The 20,111-nt window shown below is 42.3% G+C and overlaps 1 protein-coding gene across 1 annotated transcript in view; it reads right to left on the bottom strand.

Moving 5' to 3' along the window:
* The window catches only part of LOC119489326 (cadherin-4-like), a 276,141-nt gene that overhangs the window by 40,030 nt on the left and 216,000 nt on the right, over positions 1-20,111 (bottom strand). Inside the window, exon 6 of the mRNA XM_037771595.1 lies at positions 2,316-2,471. Within this exon, the coding sequence (XP_037627523.1) occupies positions 2,316-2,471 (156 nt within the window). The remainder of the gene's footprint in view (positions 1-2,315; positions 2,472-20,111) is intronic.

Here is a 20,111-nt window from a genome sequence, read left to right as displayed (position 1 = left end):
TCTCCACCGCCGCCCGTCCTCTCCTCTCCACCGTCTGCTTACACTCTGCACCTCCACCAAAACCGCGTCTTCGGGCCACACTGAGGTTAATTTGACTTTACTTTTTCCACTGCATTGTCTGATCTGTCCTGCACCCAATATCCTGAACGGTGCCATCGCATCGTGCATCTCGCCGTGCTGTAACAGACTAGGCCCCTTATCTCCACCCACCCTCATCCCTCCATCCCTCATGCACCCACACAGCCTAATTCAATAACAGCAAGAAGTCAGAGATTACCGCCATGTTTAAAGAAGGCAAAATGTAATGCTGGGTCCACATTAAAGTTATTATCTTGAAAGGCAGGTGGAGAAAACAGACCGTACCGGGCAGCGCTCGACATTTGGCAAAGAGGTAGCATCCTGATACAGATAACAGCAAACCCCAGAAGCTCCAAGGTTTTTTTGGTTTTTTTCCCTCATAAGAATGCATCTCGTTGCATGGCTGGTTTTGAATTTCAGACTGCTCATTCTTTTGAAATAAAAAGAACTAGACCGTAACTTTGTTCTGTCCTTGCATGAAATATGAAGTAAACAAAAGAGAGAGCACAAAGTCAAATTCTAACTTTGTGTGTGTTGAAGCTTTGCTCAGTAAATAAAATCTTGCCTGTCTTGAAAGTTCTCAGATTGAGGAAGTTCATGTTTTATACAACACAGTTTAATTGCTTTCAGCATCTAGTGCGAGAGGCCTTTAATTGAAGTGCAACACCTTTCTTCATCTGTTTACACGCACATCTTTACCTTGTCTCATCTGGTTTCTCCCTGAAATTTGTATTCCACACCGACCAGCGCTTTCCCTCTACAACAAACATGGAGTTTAACTTAAGCAGCCTTCAGCAAGCCTTTGCCTTTCTTAACAAATCACCTCATTGATTGGAGTTTCTCTCGGGTATAAATCTGCTCAGCTCCCACTAAAAGGTTGGGCTTGCCAGCTTGCCAGGACTGTAAGTGAAGACTAGCTTTCCCATATGAATACAAGGATAGCGGCAGGTACAGAGACAGAGGAAACCAGAGACAGAAAGTGATGAACTCAGTGCGGTTGCTCACTACATCAAAGCCTCGAAGCTCTCTTTCCACGGCAGCGGAAAGACTAGCTTAGGCAGCAATACGACAAGTTAGTACTTTCCTAAACTTTAAATGCACTCTGCCCAACTGTTTGTTATTCCTATGACATGACCAGCATGGAAAGCACAAAGGTGAGAGGAGAGGCGTCGTACGTAATTTGATTCTAATGAGGTAGCGCCGAGACAGGTGTCTTGTCCAATTTGGTTTTGGATCAACACAGCACGGACGGAACAAAGATGGCCATGCATGCTGCACTGGGCCAAGAACGTTTTTACATGACTGTTTATGTACAGGTTAATAAAAAAACAAAACAATATACAGTGCGTTAATAAGTCAGCTTTAAAGGTGTATTTTTGAACTTTGGAAAGAGGCAGGTATGTTGTTCTACAGTAGCTCTCCAGCTATAGTCCCCTACTAAGGTGTAGGAGGTCAGTTGCCGTCAGTAGGAAAATGAATATTTAAACATTTTCTGAGAATTTGATGAAAGGATCGATACCACTCCCATGACTGTGCAATAAATATAAAGCTAGTGGCAGGAGATGATTAGCTTAACGTAGGGGGAAACAGCTACCCTTCCATCATCACTGTGCATCAAACATTTAATTGTTCCTCACGGTGATCAAAGTACAAGAACACACACACAACTCTTCAACGAAATGCTTTTACTGCTGTGTTATAGTGTGTTTGTGCTTAATGTAATGTGATATCTTTATGTAATGCTTGTAGAATGGATTTAATTCAATGATTTTTAAAGCTGATTTGTTTCTTTTTCATTAGTTGTTAGGTTAGCAAATATGTTAGAATAATGAAAGCATAAATCAAATCTGAAACAATTGTCTGTTATCTCATGCAAATTTTATTTTTACTACTACAAGATAGGGCTTTTATATATACAGTATGTAGGTCAAACTTCACACACACACACACACACACACACACACACACACAGTATATATATATGTATACAAACATACATACATATACATGTTTTTCTTTTCTTGCAATTATTTTATAGGCCTTTTATAATGTAGAACTACACTGATTCTGATTTAGACCCCTTTATGTTGAGAGACGTACATGTATTTGTTAAAGGGTTAATTGGCTGTATAGTATTGTCTGGGTTTCGTTTCAAAGCTGTTCTAGTTGTGTATGTGTCTGTGTGTGAGTGTGTGTGTGTGTGTGTGTGTGTGTGGGAGAGAGAGATACACACTCACATGGTAAGAAGAGCGATGTTCTCGATCAAGAGGTTTGGTAACGAACATCTTTCCAATCACGGGGTCGATATTGAACACCTCATTGGGCGGTTGATCTGCTCCCACCCCGGTGATGCTGTATCGGATCGAGATGTCCTTGTCCTGGTCTGAACGGATCTGCATCATAACAAACAAAGAGGAACAATCAGTCAATCAATCAATCAATCAATCAATCAATCAATCAATCAATCAGTCAATCAATCAATCAATCATTAAGGTGTTTATTGAAGTCTCATACTGTGCTTCACCGGGACTTTATTCCTCTCTTGCACCAAGGAAACTAAACTCAAACACACAGTAACCAGGACCGACCTGCACCTATTGGTGCTGTGGGGTGTTTATTATTCAAAGACCAGTTTGTGATATACAGCCCCAGAGTTTAATAATTTTGTCTTTAGTACACAACCTCAGAAATCTGATATTGCATATTATTCACTGGAAACAGGCACACAGACACACAATCACACACACACACACACACACACATTCATCACAGTTTGGCGTTTCTCGCTACACATACTCAAGGATTCCATTAGTGCTGCCGCAGGGAGCGCTATGCATTCTGTTTGGCAGAATTGGACTGCTTCAAAGAGAAATTTAAATTCAATATTTCGGGGAGCGAGAAATGAAATCAACATATATTTACTGTTAACTGACAGTCAGGTAGTGATTTATTAAAATTCGCCGGAGTCAAGCTGGGAATACAGACAGGTTGTGAACAAAAATGACAATTAGATAGGAAAGTGAGGTAGTAATTGTTGTGTAATTAGGGAAGCAACAACAGGCAACATAACAATAAACAACAATTTTGAGGAGGCAAAAAAAAATTGGGCCAGAAGAAAATAATAGTCTCAAACCCAGGGGGTGCACACGAGAAGAGAATTATTGAATAACTGTGGGAGAAGGGATGCAGAATGTTCTTTAAGAAAATAGGCCTGCTTACGTTGGTGCAGCTTTCCTTTCCAGCTAGACAGCTAATAGGTGCATTAAGTGCACTGCTGGGCCTGTGATTTGGACTGAAGTGCTGTATAATTGGGACTCATTTGGAGGAGTTTTTCAATTTAGTGCCCAAATAGAGTCCAAGCATCCCATCTCTGTCCATTAACTACATGACAACCCGTGAACATCAGCCGGTGTATCAAAATGACTCAATCATACACTTACTCTAGTATACGGGGGCACACACTGTACACACACACACACACAAACACAGACGAATGGCCAACCTTTTTTCTTCTAATCAATGACTATTTCAGTGGAGAGCCTGAGTGCACCAGAAGAGTAAGACTGTCCAAAGTTGTCTCCATCTTTCACCACTCGAGGAACCAATTTAGCCACACTTTTGACACACTAGGAATTCTGCCCTGCTGAGAAAATAGCTGGAGCAACTAACAAGGACAAGGAACGGACATACAGTATTAGACAGGTGTCATCCTGACTCTTCCTGCTGCTGGAGTAAAAACCTGTCACCATTACCGACACCGCTATTATCGCTACTTTCCCTCCTCCTCCTCTTCATCAGCCTCGACATCATCATCAACTCCCCATTAGAGAGATCCGGTTGAGGTGCGTCTTTCTAATCAAACAAATGCGATCAGTTATATAGACGCCTTCCCTGTATGAATGCAAGAGGAGCTGTCACAACATCCCACTAATGCTATTTGTGCATGTCTGTATGTGTGTTTTCTTTGGGGAATAGGGGGAGGAGAACGTCAGAATGCTCGGCACATATCTCGGCGAATTACTGCTGACAGCTATGATAATTAACGAGCTGCAGGCATCAGCTGCAATTACTTCAAAAGAAACTCTACCCGTTAAACACCAACAAACTAACAAATATCCAGCCAGCAGCTCAGTTGAACTCTCAATGTACTGCCATTACCCTCCTCTATAGGCTAGGCAAAGCAAAGAGACTGCAGCACACTGACTCCATCTACAGTACCTCTCCTGTCGCATTAGGAAATACAAGCAATTATTACACATCCCGCTGCCAAACTGTCTCCCCCTCTCATTCATCCCCCTTTCTTTCTCCTCCCCTCTCCTTGTCTCTACATTCCTTGGCCCTCCCCTCTCCTCTCCAAACGCCTTCTCTCTCATCTCTCCCCTCTGCTGTTCTCTCTCATCACTCTCTCTCTCTCTCTTTCTTCGCTTCAGGTCTCCGTGGGGACAGAAGCCATGCATGGAAAATGAAATTACTTCAATCCGTTGGCCTTGGCAGTGGCGTACAAATCCTCACCAGTTAGGAAGTGATAGCTCTCCATAATTCCATTTGGGTTTCCCCCGCCCCCTTGATTTCCCACCCATTTCCAAGTCGGCCTGCTTGAGGTGGTGGTGGGGTGGGAGAGATCCAGCTGCATGTTTCCACAGCCAATCAGCTCTCCCTCCCACAACGTTCAAAACTGGTGAGGGACGGCGCCAGAATTCCTTATCTTCATCTGTTTCTACCAAACTCAGGATTAATAACGAATGTAATACATCACACGCACATGGGAACGCATTAACAGATCGAATAAAGGATGTAGGCTAGCTGTTGCTGCATCTTATCAGCCTCCTCCTTTCATCACTGAATATTGTGACAGGCAGGATTTCAATAGTGAGCAGCTCTCGCTATCATTCTGCCATTTCGGCTTCAGAAAGGGAGGGAATGTGTTGGAAAAAAAAGCCCAGCGTGAGATGAGCACCAAGAGCTTCACATAACTGCATTAGTACTTTTTATTTCCTTTAATGAAAAGAGGGGAACTCTCTTGTCTCCATTGCTACACTGCTATCTGGCTCCTCACACAATAAAATGTCCAACGTCTCCATTGGGTAATAAATAACAGAGGATTTCATTTTCAAGAGCGCCAATAATAATAAAAAACAGTTTTTGCTTTCATTATGTTTCTCGTTCCTTCTAATTGTTCTTCTATTGTCTTGCTAGTGTGTGAATGTGTGTCTATAGAGAGAGAGAGAGAGAGAGAGCTAGTAGAGGAGAAGCGTTGAGCTAAGGGAGATTGATAGTGAGAGTGGGAGAGAGAGCGAGAGAGAGAGAGAGAGAGAGAGAGAGCCATGACTGTATCATCCGGCATCAGAAACCAGACACTGTCTAAATGACCTATTTGTCGACGGATCAAAGCAATTCCCTTCATTACTGACAACTTGTCTGCTTCTTAAGGAGATCTTATCAGTGAGCTTAGCTCCCTTCTGCCAGGCAAAACTGAATCAAATGAGAAATTATCATGGCACCGGGTCTTCGGGGAAAACAGAGAAGAGGAGATGAAGAGAGGGGAATGAATAACACAGAAGCGCCGTTCTACCACGACAGTTACTGGGGTGCAGAGGAATTAATCCTCACTTAAAAATGCATGTTAACTAACATTTTAAAATGTGTCAAACTGCTACTGCTTAGACTTGTGACTGCACTGCATGCTGGAGATATACACGGCCACATGTTTTAATCATATCACGATGAAATGAATCCAAATTGCAACTACTGACTGTACTTATATTGAGTGACCAGAAATCAAAACCCACGTAGAGTGTAATGCAGTCCATTAGAAGTTGATGCTTCTAATATTAAATCCACCCCAATAACCATACACATGTAAACACCTTTAAATATACGGCTATCCAATGAAACACCAGCATAAACTACAGTACAGCATCAAAAATGATCACAGATGAATGAACATCCTAAGAGAGTCAACAAAAACACAGAGAATTATCATTATATTATTATTAGTACCTTTGCAGTTTCCCTCAGCTCCACGAAGCTTTATAGCAAGTTTCAGCTCATTGTTTTGGTTTTCAGACCGCAACTTAGGTTTATGTTCACCTGTATTACTCAACTGAGGTCGTTTTTGGCCACAGCAGGCAGCTGTTTAAAGTAAAAAGCTCTAAACCCATTACCTGCCCAGGGCAGCATCAAACGACAGACACATTTAACAACTAGCTGGTGAACATAGTGGAGCATTTAGCAGCTAAAGAGACAGATACTGTATTTCCACCAGGAGACCAAAAACGCTAAATGCTAATGTTGCTTTATGTCTGCTGTAAATGAGCATGACCTTTTTTAAGGCACAATGTATTTTCTTTTGCTTTATATTTTCTCATTTTTGGAGAGTAAATAAAAAAGTATCCTTTTAAAGGTGCTATATGCGAGATTGGGAGCATTTCTATTGCCTCCGCACGGCTCTCAACATGGCGACAGCTAATGGTGCTAACAGCGCTAACAGTGAAAACAATGGAAACCGGAGGTTGGGTGCTACGCTTCTGCGATGGTGCCGTCGGTAGGGATGTGGCGTTATCAGCTGCAACTGCCATTTGAGAGCAGTGCAGAGCAGTGGCCTTGAGCTAGTCAGTGGGGCACGCTCACATGCACGAACATGCACTTAAAGAATGCGGGGCTGACCCGGCTATGTCAACAAAACACAAAGAAGCTCTGATTACAACACACACAGAAGGAGAGCGACTTCATTCTCTGCTCAGGTAGACATTACTCATCTATATTGTATCTTTACAGAGCAAATAGTGTTTTGCTGCTAAATTGATGTTCCGGATATCGTATAGAGCACCTGTAAAAATCTAAAACCATATGTCTACCGGCTCTGCCCCTAAACATAACCTACTCAAGTTATCCTGGCTCGTCTCGGCTGGCTCTATTTTTTAAGGTGTTTCAAGTTCAAATGATGGGTCTCTCTGCTTTGTGTGATACCAGAGCGTTCCTGAGCATATTACCATTGCACTTGTTTGCCTTTCAGCCCACGCAACTCTCACCATGGCAGATTAGAAGAGAAGGCGCTATATGTAAACAAAGGGGAGGAACACAGAGAGGCTTAGAGCTTCAGTATACTCTATTCGAAATAGAATTTGCTGTTTTCACAGACACCGTCTATGCCAGTATACTCATTGTGTTTGCAGTTCCGTCCTCACCAGATGGAGGTGCTGTGAAAGTGATGATACCGGAAAAAATTACCGCCTCACCGTTGTATGCCTCTGCTAACCAGTCAAGTTGCAGTTATCTGTCCAGACTCTAATATATGTAGTGAAGAAGGCATTTAATAAAAGGTGTTGAGTGTATTTTTGGCCAAATGGAAGTTATCACTATATTGACATGTATGATTCCATTGAATAATTTCCAGTGAGAAACATGCTGTCGTCACTTAGACTATTTTTACAGAGAAGTACAGAGAACTGATAGAGCGCTACGTCACATGGTGCAACAACAAGCTCATTATCAGCAAAACCAATGAGCTTGTGGTGGACTACCAGAGAAACAGGAAGCCCAATATCCTGGTTGTTATCCAGAGAGAGGAAGTGAAGAAGATGGACTTGTACCTTGGGGTCCAAATCAATACAAAACTGGACTGGACTCACAACACTGAAGCCCTCTTCAGGAAGGGACAGAGCAGACTTTTCTTCCTGAGGAGACTCAGATCCTTCAGAGTGTGCGACAGGCTCCTGCAGATCTCCTATTAGTCTGTAGTAGCCAGTGCTCTGTTCTTCACATTGGTGTGCTGGATGGTGGAAGGCCAGCTCGGTGAGGCAATGGCAGTGAGGAGAGCGAGGGACAAAATCAAAGCCATCTTGGATAACCCTTCTCATACTCTCTACAATGAGCTGTGGCACATTGGCTCGTTGCAGAGAGAAGGATGAAGGACAACATCAAAGCACGGGAGTTGTTCCTCATCCGACTCGAAGATCGAAGGGTAGAGGTTGTCGTTTGCTGTACAGATTGTGAAGCACCCATTTTTGATTTGCGACATAGGGATATAAAATTAAAACTGATTTGACTTGACTTTGTTAAACTTTGTTGTTCTTATTCTGCTGTAGTGTTTAAGTTCACTGAGAGGTACAAAAAAAACTAGTCAAATTCCTTTTATACGTTCATATGCTTGGCCAGTAAAGCTGATTCTGATAGATCACAAAGTTGAAGCCATGATAGTAGACAATGATTCAAATATGGATGTTGCTGCAAAGGAGCTACCAATTCTAAAACATGTATGCTTCACACACATCTTCAACCCAGCAGCACAGATGATCAATACGATCACAACAGTTTCAAGGTGGGCACCCAAGCTTAGCGTCGCCAATTCAGTATCCGACCAATTGTGAAATATGGTCACAATCTCTCCTTCTGTTCCTGAGTTATGGCCAGAAAAGTGTTTTTGCAGAACATTATGGTGTCACAGTGAACTTGACCTTTGACCTTTTGGATATAAAATGTCATCACTTCACCATTTTATCCTAATTTGTTGAAAGTTTTGTCATAATTAGCGTATTCCTTCTTGAGTTATGGCCAAAAACGTGTTTTGTGAGGTCACAGTGACCTTGACCTTTGACCACCAAAGTGTAATCAGTTCATCCTTGAGTCCAAGTGGATGTTTGTGCCAAATTTTAAGAAATTCCCTTCCAGGCATTCCTCAGATATCGCGAGAGTGGGACGGATCGACAAAAACCTGAAAACAAAATGCCTCGAGCCACGGCTGTCGCATAAAAAGACATAAAAAGAAGAAGATTTAGAACAAACCCTGGCACTGTTTCAACAGAAACACTAAAGGAGATGGTATTACCTATACCAAGCAAGGGAATTCGAAAGGAGAGATTATTATATTAATGATGGATGAGGAGGCGAATATATGCCAGCCAGATTGATGATCTCACAAAACGAGTGACCCCTTTCATTTAAAACCCACCCGTCCATCCATCAATCATGTTAAAAAGCAGTCCATCTCACTGACAAAACAGTGGTCATGAAGCAATTAGCTCCGTGTCAAAATCAGTGCATGAGGAAAGTATTTCATACATGATGTGTATTCTGTGTTTTTATATGGACCACAATTCAACACTACATAACTGCTTTGCTCTATGCTAGTTTTCTATATTCTACATCTGATTAACAGTACCTCTTATTCAATCTGCAGGCTACCTGACAGATGCATAAATAAAAGAGCTGACCAGATGTTTTCTGTTCTTTTTCTTTAGTGATCCGGTGCATGTATTGGTACAGCCATTGTACACCAGGTCAGCACAGATTATAATTGATCTTCTCCATACGTGGACGTTTTTGAAGTACAGGTATGATTGAAGGTAATCTGCAGTTTAGCATGTACATGGAAGTTCAATTACCATATGCACTGCTGTAATATTCTTGGGGCGTTGTGGGTGAAAAGCAATTACCATAGAAATGATACAACTATCTTGGGACTGTACTTATGATCCTTGTGTATTCAGGACGTTTGTTCAGATGATGGGCCCTATTTGAACGATCTATAGCGCATGGTCTTAAGTGCATGGCGTAAGTGCATTTAGGGGGTGTACCAACTGCACTTTTGCTAGTTAAATAGCGCATGATCTGGGCGCAAAGTAAGGCGCAAATGGGTTGTATTTAGTCTCTTAATTAGTTAATCATAGGTGTGTTTTTGGCCTAATAGGAATCAAACCGATCAGTGTCATCTCGCATTCCTTTTAAAAGCCTTGGTGCATTGCTATTTAAATGGAAAATTGAAGAAGCGAGTGGTTTTCTGTTCTCACTTTGCACATGATCAGACCACATACGGGAGCAGTGGACCTTCTGCCTCGGCAGTCTCCCAACCCTCTGTCCCATCAACGACTCCATTTCACTGCAAATGAGAAAATGCACCAATAACCTATTTAACTGAGGAGGACAGCGCTGCTGCATGTCCCTCTGTGTGTAACAAGCAGAGTGTATGCGTGTTGTGAACCTGCTTATGTAGTCTCATCTTACTGAGTAATGTGCCCTTTAAATAGCAGGAAAATACTGTGCCATTGACTTGACATCAACCAGGTTTTTGTGGCGCAATCGCTGGAGATAGCAATGCGCCTGACCACACCTCATTTTAAGACCAACATGCCCATGGGCTCACAGATGGGCGTAAGTACATTTGCTACTTACACAACGTGGGCACTGGGTGTAAAAAAAGACAACTGCGTCAGTCTGAAACTTGCAATAGGGCCCATTGAGGTTTTTTTATTGTCACATTTTCCTCTACAAAAAAAGAGGAAAATGGGAAATGTTGATATTTGGAGTGATGTTTTTACTTAGCTCATTTTACTGAAACACATGACATAAGACAGCACATATATCAGATGTGACTGACAGTGGTTGCAACATGGAAACAAACTGACCGCATGTTACTGTTCTTGCCAGAGAACGGGAGAAAAAAGAACCTCGGTAAGACTCGTCTATAAAAATACTGTGAGACAGACATTTCCTGCATTTGGCTAAACAAAACCTTCAATTTCAAACACATTTAAAGGAAGGTTTCCTTTCAACTTGAATCACCTTGCAGCTTTTGTGCTTTATATCTTCCAGACAGCTTCAAACGATTGGCAGTCTGCTTCTGTTTGATAATAGAAGACATCTACAGTTTTTAGATGAATGAGGAGTCATTTTTACTGTAAGGTTGGAAATAAACAAGTAAGGGATAATGTATGGCGAGCTGCTCATTTTTGTGAAATAAACCGGGCAACAGGGGCTTCGCGTCAGGGTCCACAGGGTCTTGCAATCGCCCTGAAGGGGTTTATTTCACAAAAATAGCTGCTATAAAGAAATAACAAACTAGAACGCAGTGATTGACCAATCAGAATTGAGTATTCAACAAAGCCATGTAATAAAAAGAAATAACACACCGCAAAAGATATTCATTGTGACCATATAAAGTATATTCAGCATTCTTATAAATGTAGATATTATTATTGTGACAAATGCAAAACTGTAAGAAAACAAACCACACAAAAAGCAGTGCCATGAAATGGAGCAACACGCTGCTTTGAGTTGGTAGTTCCAGAAAATCTTCAAAGTACAAAGTATCACTGTCTGGCTTATGCATGTCATACACATACATAAAAAGAAACACACACACACACAAACACAAACACACAGGCCTGTCATGAGAGTGCCAATTAGGTGCGCTGTAGTGCGCTGCTGGTACAGAGAATGACACTGGTTCAGTGAGCGGTAGGACAGCAGAAACAGTCACTTGCAGACAGCAAAGTAACAGCAAACCCCTAAAGAGCTGAAAGCCAGGCCTTTCACGGCTCTAAAGCCCAACAAACAGGGATAGCGACTCCAAACACAAATGCAGGCAGGGACAATCAGAGAGATTTGTTCCTTCAACAGTACAGTAAAGCCTAACAGGCAGGCGAGAAATACAGGTAATGGCCAACAGGTCACAAACAAACTGGTTAACTCTTAAGAAAAAGAGCCTCTACAAGAGAAAGGTTTTGAGGTGGCATTGCGTATCACACGCACACTCCATCTGCCAAATGCACTCTGGTGAATGCACAGGGATAAAAAAAAAAAAGACACCTTGTGTGTTTTGCTGCGAGTCAGCAAAGTGTCTGCATTAAAAGCTTTCCTGTGGCCTTTTTTAAACACAGACTTTTGCTCAGGCTTTGATGTTGAGCATTGTATCTCTTCAAAAGGTAGCACAGGATTGATGTTGAGTATCTCAGTCTGAAGTTTGGATTTTCGAAAAATGCACGTACTAACTTAAACATAAAACAGAAACTGCATAACATCTTACAGACGTACCTGTGGCTATATGTTTGAGAGAGAGAGAGTCCTGTTAAATCTGTGAGAACGATGTACATCCAGCGTAATGTTTTACGCTAGTGGTGTGGCAATGTCGGTCTGTCGGTTGTCGGTCCACCACTTTGGTCCAGATTGAAATATCTCCAAGATATTGGATGGTTTACCATGAAGTTTTGTACCTGCATTCATGGTTCCCAGAGGACAGATCCCCCGACTATTCCTTCTAGTGCCACCAGGAGGTTGACATTTGTGGTTTTGAGTGAAATGGATTAATTACTATGATATTTGGTACAACCATTCACGGCCCCCTCATGATGAACTGTAATAATCAGTGCCAGTTCCTTTAACTTGCATTCTTTCTAATAGCCAGCAGGAGGCGACTCCTCTGGTTGCAAAAAGAAGTGTGAGTGTATAGAAGTCTATGAGAAAATGACCCTACTTCTCACTTGATTTATTACCTCAGTAAACATTGTAAACACAAGTTTCTGGTCTCTATCAAATTTAACCCTTTCACAGTGTGTTTTCAGGTCATGAAAGTTAATTATAACTTTTTTGGCCACCTAAAAATGTCTTATTCAGAGTTTGGTTGAACTCAGTTCCACTCTCTCGTGTCACTTCCGGTTTGCAAAAAACCCAGATGACGCCGGCCAAAAACCAAGATGGCAACGGCCAAAACGCCGAACTTGAGGCTTTAAACGGCAGTCAACAAACCAATGGGTGAGGTCACAGTGACTACGTCCACTTCTTATATACAGTCTATGGAAATTACTTTAGTGATCCCTAATTTTTAATCTAATGCCATCGTCAGGTAAGAATCTAGATTTGTCATATTTTGTGTTTGTTGCTAATTAGCAAATGCGATCTGCTAACATTCTAAACTAAGTTGGTGAACATGGTAAACATTATTCCTGCTAAACATCGACATGTAGGTTGCTCTGCTGGTTAAATATCAGTTGAGAGCTCTTCTGCTCTCCTCAATTACCTCTATTGTGTTTCAATATAGCCAAACTCATGATTTACAACACCTGTATTGTGCGATCGACTATATTGACAATTTAAAAGGAATGATCACAGAGTTAGTTAGAGGCAACAGAACGTTTTTAACTCTACCGCCACACAGCTCCCGGTTAGGTGTGGACAGGCTTATGTCATTGCTTTTGAAAAGCTCAGTTTTTCCCGTCTGCACTAAAATATGAGAATGTCATTTTCAGATTCACAGAGGCGACAGATAGGCCAAATAGATGCATTTTCAGATTCATCCGCCTTAGTGGTCCGTGTGAGTGTGTGACAGAACGAAATGGAGAGATAGTGTACTTTTGTGTCATTTTGAATGATAGCTAGAACTGACGGAGGTGAGATTATTAAAAAGACCTTCCTCTGCATTAGTGAAAATAACATGTAATGGAAGTTAAGCAGTGAATGACTTTTTCCAATTATTGCAGTGTGAAAGGAGTCGGGTCTTTAATAGTGCAGGCTTATGGCAAATTAGAGGTGCTATTCTCCCTGGAGGTAACAATGGAATGACTCGCCCTCCTCACTCCCCTCTTCCAGGCAGGGAGAATGAAAATAAGGCAGGCATTGTAGTGGCAGACAAAGAGCTGCCGCACCCCTTAGCTTTGGCTTTGCCGGGTTAGAGTGTGAGGGCTACCATCTCACTATTACCCCTCTCTCTCTCTCTCTCTCTCTCTCTCTCTCTCTCTCCGTCACTCTCTTTCATTAAGGGATTGATTAAATTGTGAAATCGGGAGTGTGATGGATGCATGAATGACTTCTCTAGTCGCTCCCCTAGGCTTTGACAAGGACAATATCAAGGACCCCCTGTTACTCCCTTTTCCTCCCTCGTCCCTTCATCCCTAGGAAACCCAATCTGGGTAATTAGAGGAAAGAGTGTTGGAGACTTGTAGGAGGGCGAGGGGGTGACAGTGGCATGAAATCTGCTGCTATTGCACTTTCCCCCAGCCATTTACTCCCCCACAACCCCAATACACACACACACACACACACACACACACACACACACACACACTTTTGTGTTGTCCACCTTTCAAACACCACTTTCTCCCTCTTCTCCCCCATCCCCTTCCTTCTTCTCACTTTCTAAATCCATCAGGCAGCAGTGAAGGGGAGAAATGCAGACTAGAGGGAAAATAGAGGGAAGAAAGAGCGAGGAGAGCGCGAATAAGGGGGAGGGGGGGCAAAAATTAAAGTGGCTGCGAATTGACTGCATCAGCAAAACTCTGTGGCAGAGCATGAGCCCTTTTGGCTGGAAACCTGGAAACAGGAAGTTTAGAGAAGTTGCCAGGACTTGTTTGACAGGACATCCGTTTGGCAAGATAGATCTATAATTGTGAGGCAGAGGATAGAGTTGTTCTCCCTAGACCAGACATGTGACCTTTGTGGGATCCCATGCTGCTGGAAAAAGAATCACATTGTCTTTTTCAATCTAGTCAGTGACATCATTGCATGGACATATTTCCAGTGGACACAGCTGAAGGGCTTTTTGGAAAGTAAAGCATACAGTGCGTTCCTCCCAGCCAACGGGGGCAAACACTTCGAGGTATCATGAGGTAAACAGATGTCTAAGGACCCAGATGTGAGTGGAGAAGCAAAGGAGGAAAAGGTGTTCAGGTAGAGGCGGGAGCAGCGTGCGCGTCTGATGTTTGACTGGAAGCCTGACAAAATGGGCTGCTCCCTGCCAAGCCAGCGCCTGCCAAGCACAGGCAGAAATTGAAGAGGGGCTGGACCTCGCCATGCTGCTGCTGGGCGTTTTGAAAAGTTGCACATTCACGTGTACATGCACGCAAACACAAAGACAAACTCATGTGTAAACACACACACACACACACATGGCTGCACTGCAGCCTCTAAGTGTGTGTCAGAATGTTTCCCAGGATGTTCTGGCTCCCACTAACCAAGCGAGGGATTCTGCTTGGCAAACTCCACCTCAGCGAGAGTCCAGCTGTCATGTTGACAAATGGACCTTGGAAGAGTGAGGAGGTGTGCGTGTATGTTTGTGGAGCCATGCATCCGTGTCTGTGGACTCACACCTGCGTATTTTTCACTCGAGCACGCGCATCATAAGGATGACACACAGATGGCTGGCTCGCACGTGGCTTTTTGCTTTTTCAAAAAGCAGCTGGCCTGTCATTCCCCGATTGATACAGATCAGAAAATGGATCGGAGCCAGCCGAGGTCAGTCTCTGTGAACCTCTCTCTATTCCCGGAAGTCATCGTGAAAACACTGCCGAAAATCTGCACCAGCCGCCCCACCCGCTTGGCTTTGACGTCGACTCCTCTTTTAAAGCGATGACAACGACTACATAGCAACCGGAACAAATCACCTTATATAAAGAAGCATTTTGCACGGCCTCAGATGAACCATAACCCTGTCCCCCTGTACACCGCAATGCCAGGCGCTGTGCAAAGAGCGATGTATCACTCTGGTTTTATGAACAATGTGGGATGTTAACGCTTTTATAGAGCGTTAGGAGGAAATGTTCTTTTCTCCCTTGAAAATGGAGAGCAAATAAAAATGTGTAAAGCAGCGTCGGGGAGTATTGGCCGGAGATGCTCGCAAGCGAGAAGCAATGAGAAACCTGAAAGTTATAAAATACCAGCAACTTAAACTGGAGCTGTTTCATCTAAAGATGCTGTAAAGCATTTCATTGCACAGTGAGGAGTTTTATTACACACACGCACCGTGGTGATGTACGCTTGCTTGTACCAGATCTTAATGTGTGGTTGTCTGTGCTCCTTCGTGTCTGTGTCTGTATGGTTAGGGGGTTTTACCAGCACACAAAAACACGATCACCCCATGACAGTATCCATTATACTTGCATGAAAAGATTCTGACTGAGGCCTTTCATTTTAAATGACAAAGTAAATAGGATCAGATTATTCTGGCGCAGGCCTCGATTTTGATTTTACCTCCAGGAAAGAAAGAGCCAAAGAGGAGGAAATGGGAAATACAAGCACATTAAGTGAGATTAGAATTTTACATCACATGACTTGCATCCAAAAGCGCCTTCAATTCAATTCCACGCCCAAGGACTTTTCCCCCTCGCAATTACTCTTTTTCTTTCATTTGCTCTAAATGCTGTTGCTTTGTGTTGAATCACATTTTAATCTGTTAGGTCTGTCTCTCGGGCAAACATCACTGAGCAGAGGTGGGAGGAAAGTATTACCTGATGGGACAACCGCCATGCCTGCATCTCTTTCTTCTTCTCTGTCTGCATCCTTTCCTCTGTATCTACTTTTCTACTCTACGCTCATTCTGTGTCTGTCTGTCTGTCTGACTGCCAACCCGTCTGTCGACATGTCCTTCCTATTTGACCGACCTTCACATATCTCCAGCAATCACTGCCACCCTCAGTCCCCCCTGCTTCATCACTGGTCCCCGCCTCCCTGAGTCTCCCTCCGAATATCTTTCCTCCAATTTCACTGCACATTATTTTTTCATGTCTTGAGAGGAAAAGAGATTCTTGGCTCTCCTTCATCCTACTGATCCACAGGGTCGCCGAGGCCAACCTCCAGGGGACCAGACAGAAGCTGTTTGTTAAGCTGTTATTTATCTCCTTCATAAAGTCCTCCTCATCTCCTATTAAAGAGCCCAGAACTGTTGCCCTTGACTCACACATAACTCTTGTGTCTTTTAGTGAGATGATTTACTGTTTAATTTAACACCAACCGAACCCAGGAGGGAGCCCGCCTGGTGCTGCCTGATGTCATATCAGAGAGGAATGTGTTGGGGGAGGATTTGCGAACATGTGTGCGCGCTTATCTCAGTGTGTGTGTGTGTGTGTGTGTGTGTGTGCATCTGTGCGGTCTGTGCCTGTATGAGTGAGTGGGTGGCTGAGGCAGTTTTTTTTGTTGTTGTTTGTTTTGTTACTGTAAAGCCTTAGTAGTAGCAGCTCTGGGCTGGTTGTGCGCAACAAGGCCACGGCTGGAAATCTTTAAAAAATAAACCGTAGCTGAGAATGCCTGATGAACATGTTTCTTCACTTCACACCACTAATTTCAAAATAATGAGATATTAAAGAGTGAAAATTACATTTCGGTCTCACTTCCCTGAACACAAGAGGAAACAAAGGGCAAATGCGCTTGACAAATATATGAATGTTGTAACAATTTGTTACATTTCTCGTCAATACCAGGAGATTGCAGGAGACTCCATTTCCTGAGGGTGATAAATGTAATTACATTGATCTCACTAATTTCATTAGAGGAAAGGAAATGAAGTTCATAAGGTATTTGTTATACGCCAAGACAAGACTGGGGGGGGGGTCTGGCTCTTAGGAGAATGGTGGATCTTTGAGGGGAAACAAGAATCAGAACTAAGCACACAGATGTTGAGCTGATGAAGAATCCATAAATCTATCCCCTTCCTATTTCATGATTGCCCTCGACCATCTCCTTGCGTGAGATACTAAGGTGCTCACCTCTTCTCTTAGAGACCCGAGTCTCACGCTATTCAGAACATGGTCAAATTGCTTTTATGTTCAAATGTTTCATTAATGATAGGACTTGTCAAAAAAGACAGTGGTGAGCATGTTCCTCCATTACAAAGACTCCATTAGCAAGAGTAACAATGTAAAGCACTCTCAACTTCTTCTGCTGTTTTACTCCTGCCATCATAACTCAGGACCGGCTATCTAGATTCACCCTAGCTGTCACAAGAACAGACTTTTCTCTTACTCTCTTTTTTTTTTTTTTTTTTTACTAATAAAGGTCATATCTGAATACATCTATTTTACGCTAGTGTGCCAAGGATGATGTACTTGTGCATGAATAGAACAGGTATTATCTGAGATTATGCTTTGAGCACAATGCAGCACATCTCAGTTTAGTGAGTTACCATGAATAGAATATCATTAGTTTTGCAAGTATAGACCGGAATTGCATTGCTAGGCAACAGTCTGGGTCTATTGGTGACTTCAAAAGGGGTCGTGTTTACCGGGTTCACAAGAAGAGTCCATATGAACGCCGCCCTCTTGTGGTAATAATGACCTTGTAAGTGGAAGTTTTCGAAAGCTCAGAGTTTACGACTTCTGACGTGTTTGTTGATGTTATCAGAAATGGCGAAGGACATGGAAGTTGATTTTTCGGTGCATAATAAGTTAATATATTGTAATTTTAGTCGTATATTGTTTATCATTGTAATTTTATAATATGTCTGAGGAATATGTTGATATTCCCAACGGCCTCATCTTTATCCTCTGTCATTGTGCCTTTGCATTTACTGCATTATGGTACCCGCTTGCAAGCTTGCTAAACTGTTAGCCTTTGTGGCTTCTAGACAGTAACAGTAACATTTGAGACGCGTAACCATGGTAACCCGTGCCAACCTCATGTAAACAAAACGATGATTTGTGAGAATCAAAGTCTGAACAAATTTTAAAAACTATATTACACCTAGCAAAGTGAAATGTTATTCTTAAACTTAAGTAAATTAAGTTTGTTATTGATGTTACGGAGCTAGCTGTCAACGCCTGTTATGAATGTTGTCGTCACTACCACGTTGCATTATGGGATATTTATGCTGCCGTATTGGCATACTGTAATATTTCACCAGAAATAGTATGCAATTCACGTACTATTGGTTTCATACAAAGGTTTTGGACAAGCTAAAAATTCTCACATACTGTTTTAGCTACTAAATAGCATGATATATGGAATTTCAGATGCAACCATTCACATACACTGCAACAGGAAATGGGACACATTTGGAATGTTTACGTTTACAACTGTGAAATGGTCTATTCAGTCATAAAACAAAGTACTAAAAAGATTTAAATTTTGATCTGACGGTGGTGCAACAGCAAAGGTTAAGGGATCACCAAAGTTATTATAATCCATCGTGAGGGTCTTGTCAAAGTCCAGATCAAAATTCATGGTAATCCAGCCAATAGTTATAGATACATTTAACTAAAATCCCAAAATGTCAACTGCTGCTGGTGGCGCTAGAGCAAAAGTCAGGGGATCAGCCATAGACTGTATATAAGAAGTGGACGTAGTCACCGTGACGTCACATTGATTTGTGGACTGCCGTTTTGAAGCCTTGAGCTGTTGCCATCTTGGTTTTTGGCTGTCTTGGTTATTTGAAACCAGAAGTGGAGCTAACTACAACTGAATGCTGAATGACATATTTTTAGACGACCAAAAAGGTTATAATTAACTTCCATGAACTGAAAACACACTGTGAACGGGTTAGTTATAAAACAAAAACGCGGACAAGACCTGTCAATCACAAGGTATCCACGTCCTAAAGCATAACCTGACTTATGGCCTATTTTACTTTAAATGGGACCATAATTTACTAAATGAACATCATTCTGTATTGAAGAAGACTTGAAACTAGCAATTGAGACCAGAAACTTGTGTTTACAATGTTTACTGAGGTAATAAATCAAGTGAGAAGTAGGCTCATTTTCTCATAGACTTCTATACAATCAGACTTCTTTTTGCAACCAGAGGAGACGCCCCCTGCTGGCTATTAGAAAGAATGCAAGTTTAAGGCACATCCCCATTAGCTTCACTTTTCAGACTTGGAGTTGCCCACTGGGATCAGCAAAGTCAGTAGGCTTCATTCTCTGGGGACCATGAATGACTGTATTAAATTTCATGGCAATCCATCCGATAGTTGTTGAGATATTTTAGTCCGGACCAAAATAATGGATCTACCGACCACCCATAGAGCCGTGCTGCTAGCATGTCTTAAAAAAAAAGGGTTCAGTAAGTATCAAACTGCACATTTAGCCAAATGATTTGCAAAGTCTCCAAACAGGGGGTAGTTTGTGCTGGAAGAAAACTCGCAGCTGGGGTTAAGAAAGGAAATACCTCGTGTGAATTCTTCAGGAGGGGAAATCAAACAAAAAAGCCAAGAGTTTAAACTAGCCAAGATGTGTTACTGAGTAAAACAAAGAGCAAATGAGATGCTGACCCAACTGTTTGCGCTCTTCCCCCAGAGTGGACCAAGGTCTCGCTTTCCTTTTTTCCTCCCTCTTTAAACTCTGCAAGAGGTCCGCCCATATCTGAAAGAAGTTTATTGTTTCTTTCTTTTCTTCCCCGGCCTGATTGAGTTTATGTAGTGTGTGAAGTGAACGTGTGTGTGTTGAAGTTGTTCGCATGCCAAGTAAAAGGACCTTAGCGGTGCACAAGAACATCGAAAGAATAAAAGACGAAACATAGCCCCGAACAAAATATGCTTGAATACATATACAGCA

The sequence above is a fragment of the Sebastes umbrosus genome, chromosome 6 (genome assembly GCF_015220745.1).
Source record: "Sebastes umbrosus isolate fSebUmb1 chromosome 6, fSebUmb1.pri, whole genome shotgun sequence".
Classification (NCBI taxonomy): Eukaryota; Metazoa; Chordata; class Actinopteri; order Perciformes; family Sebastidae; genus Sebastes; species Sebastes umbrosus.
Note: the sequence above shows the minus strand (reverse complement) of the source record. Positions and strands in the feature narration are given on the sequence as shown.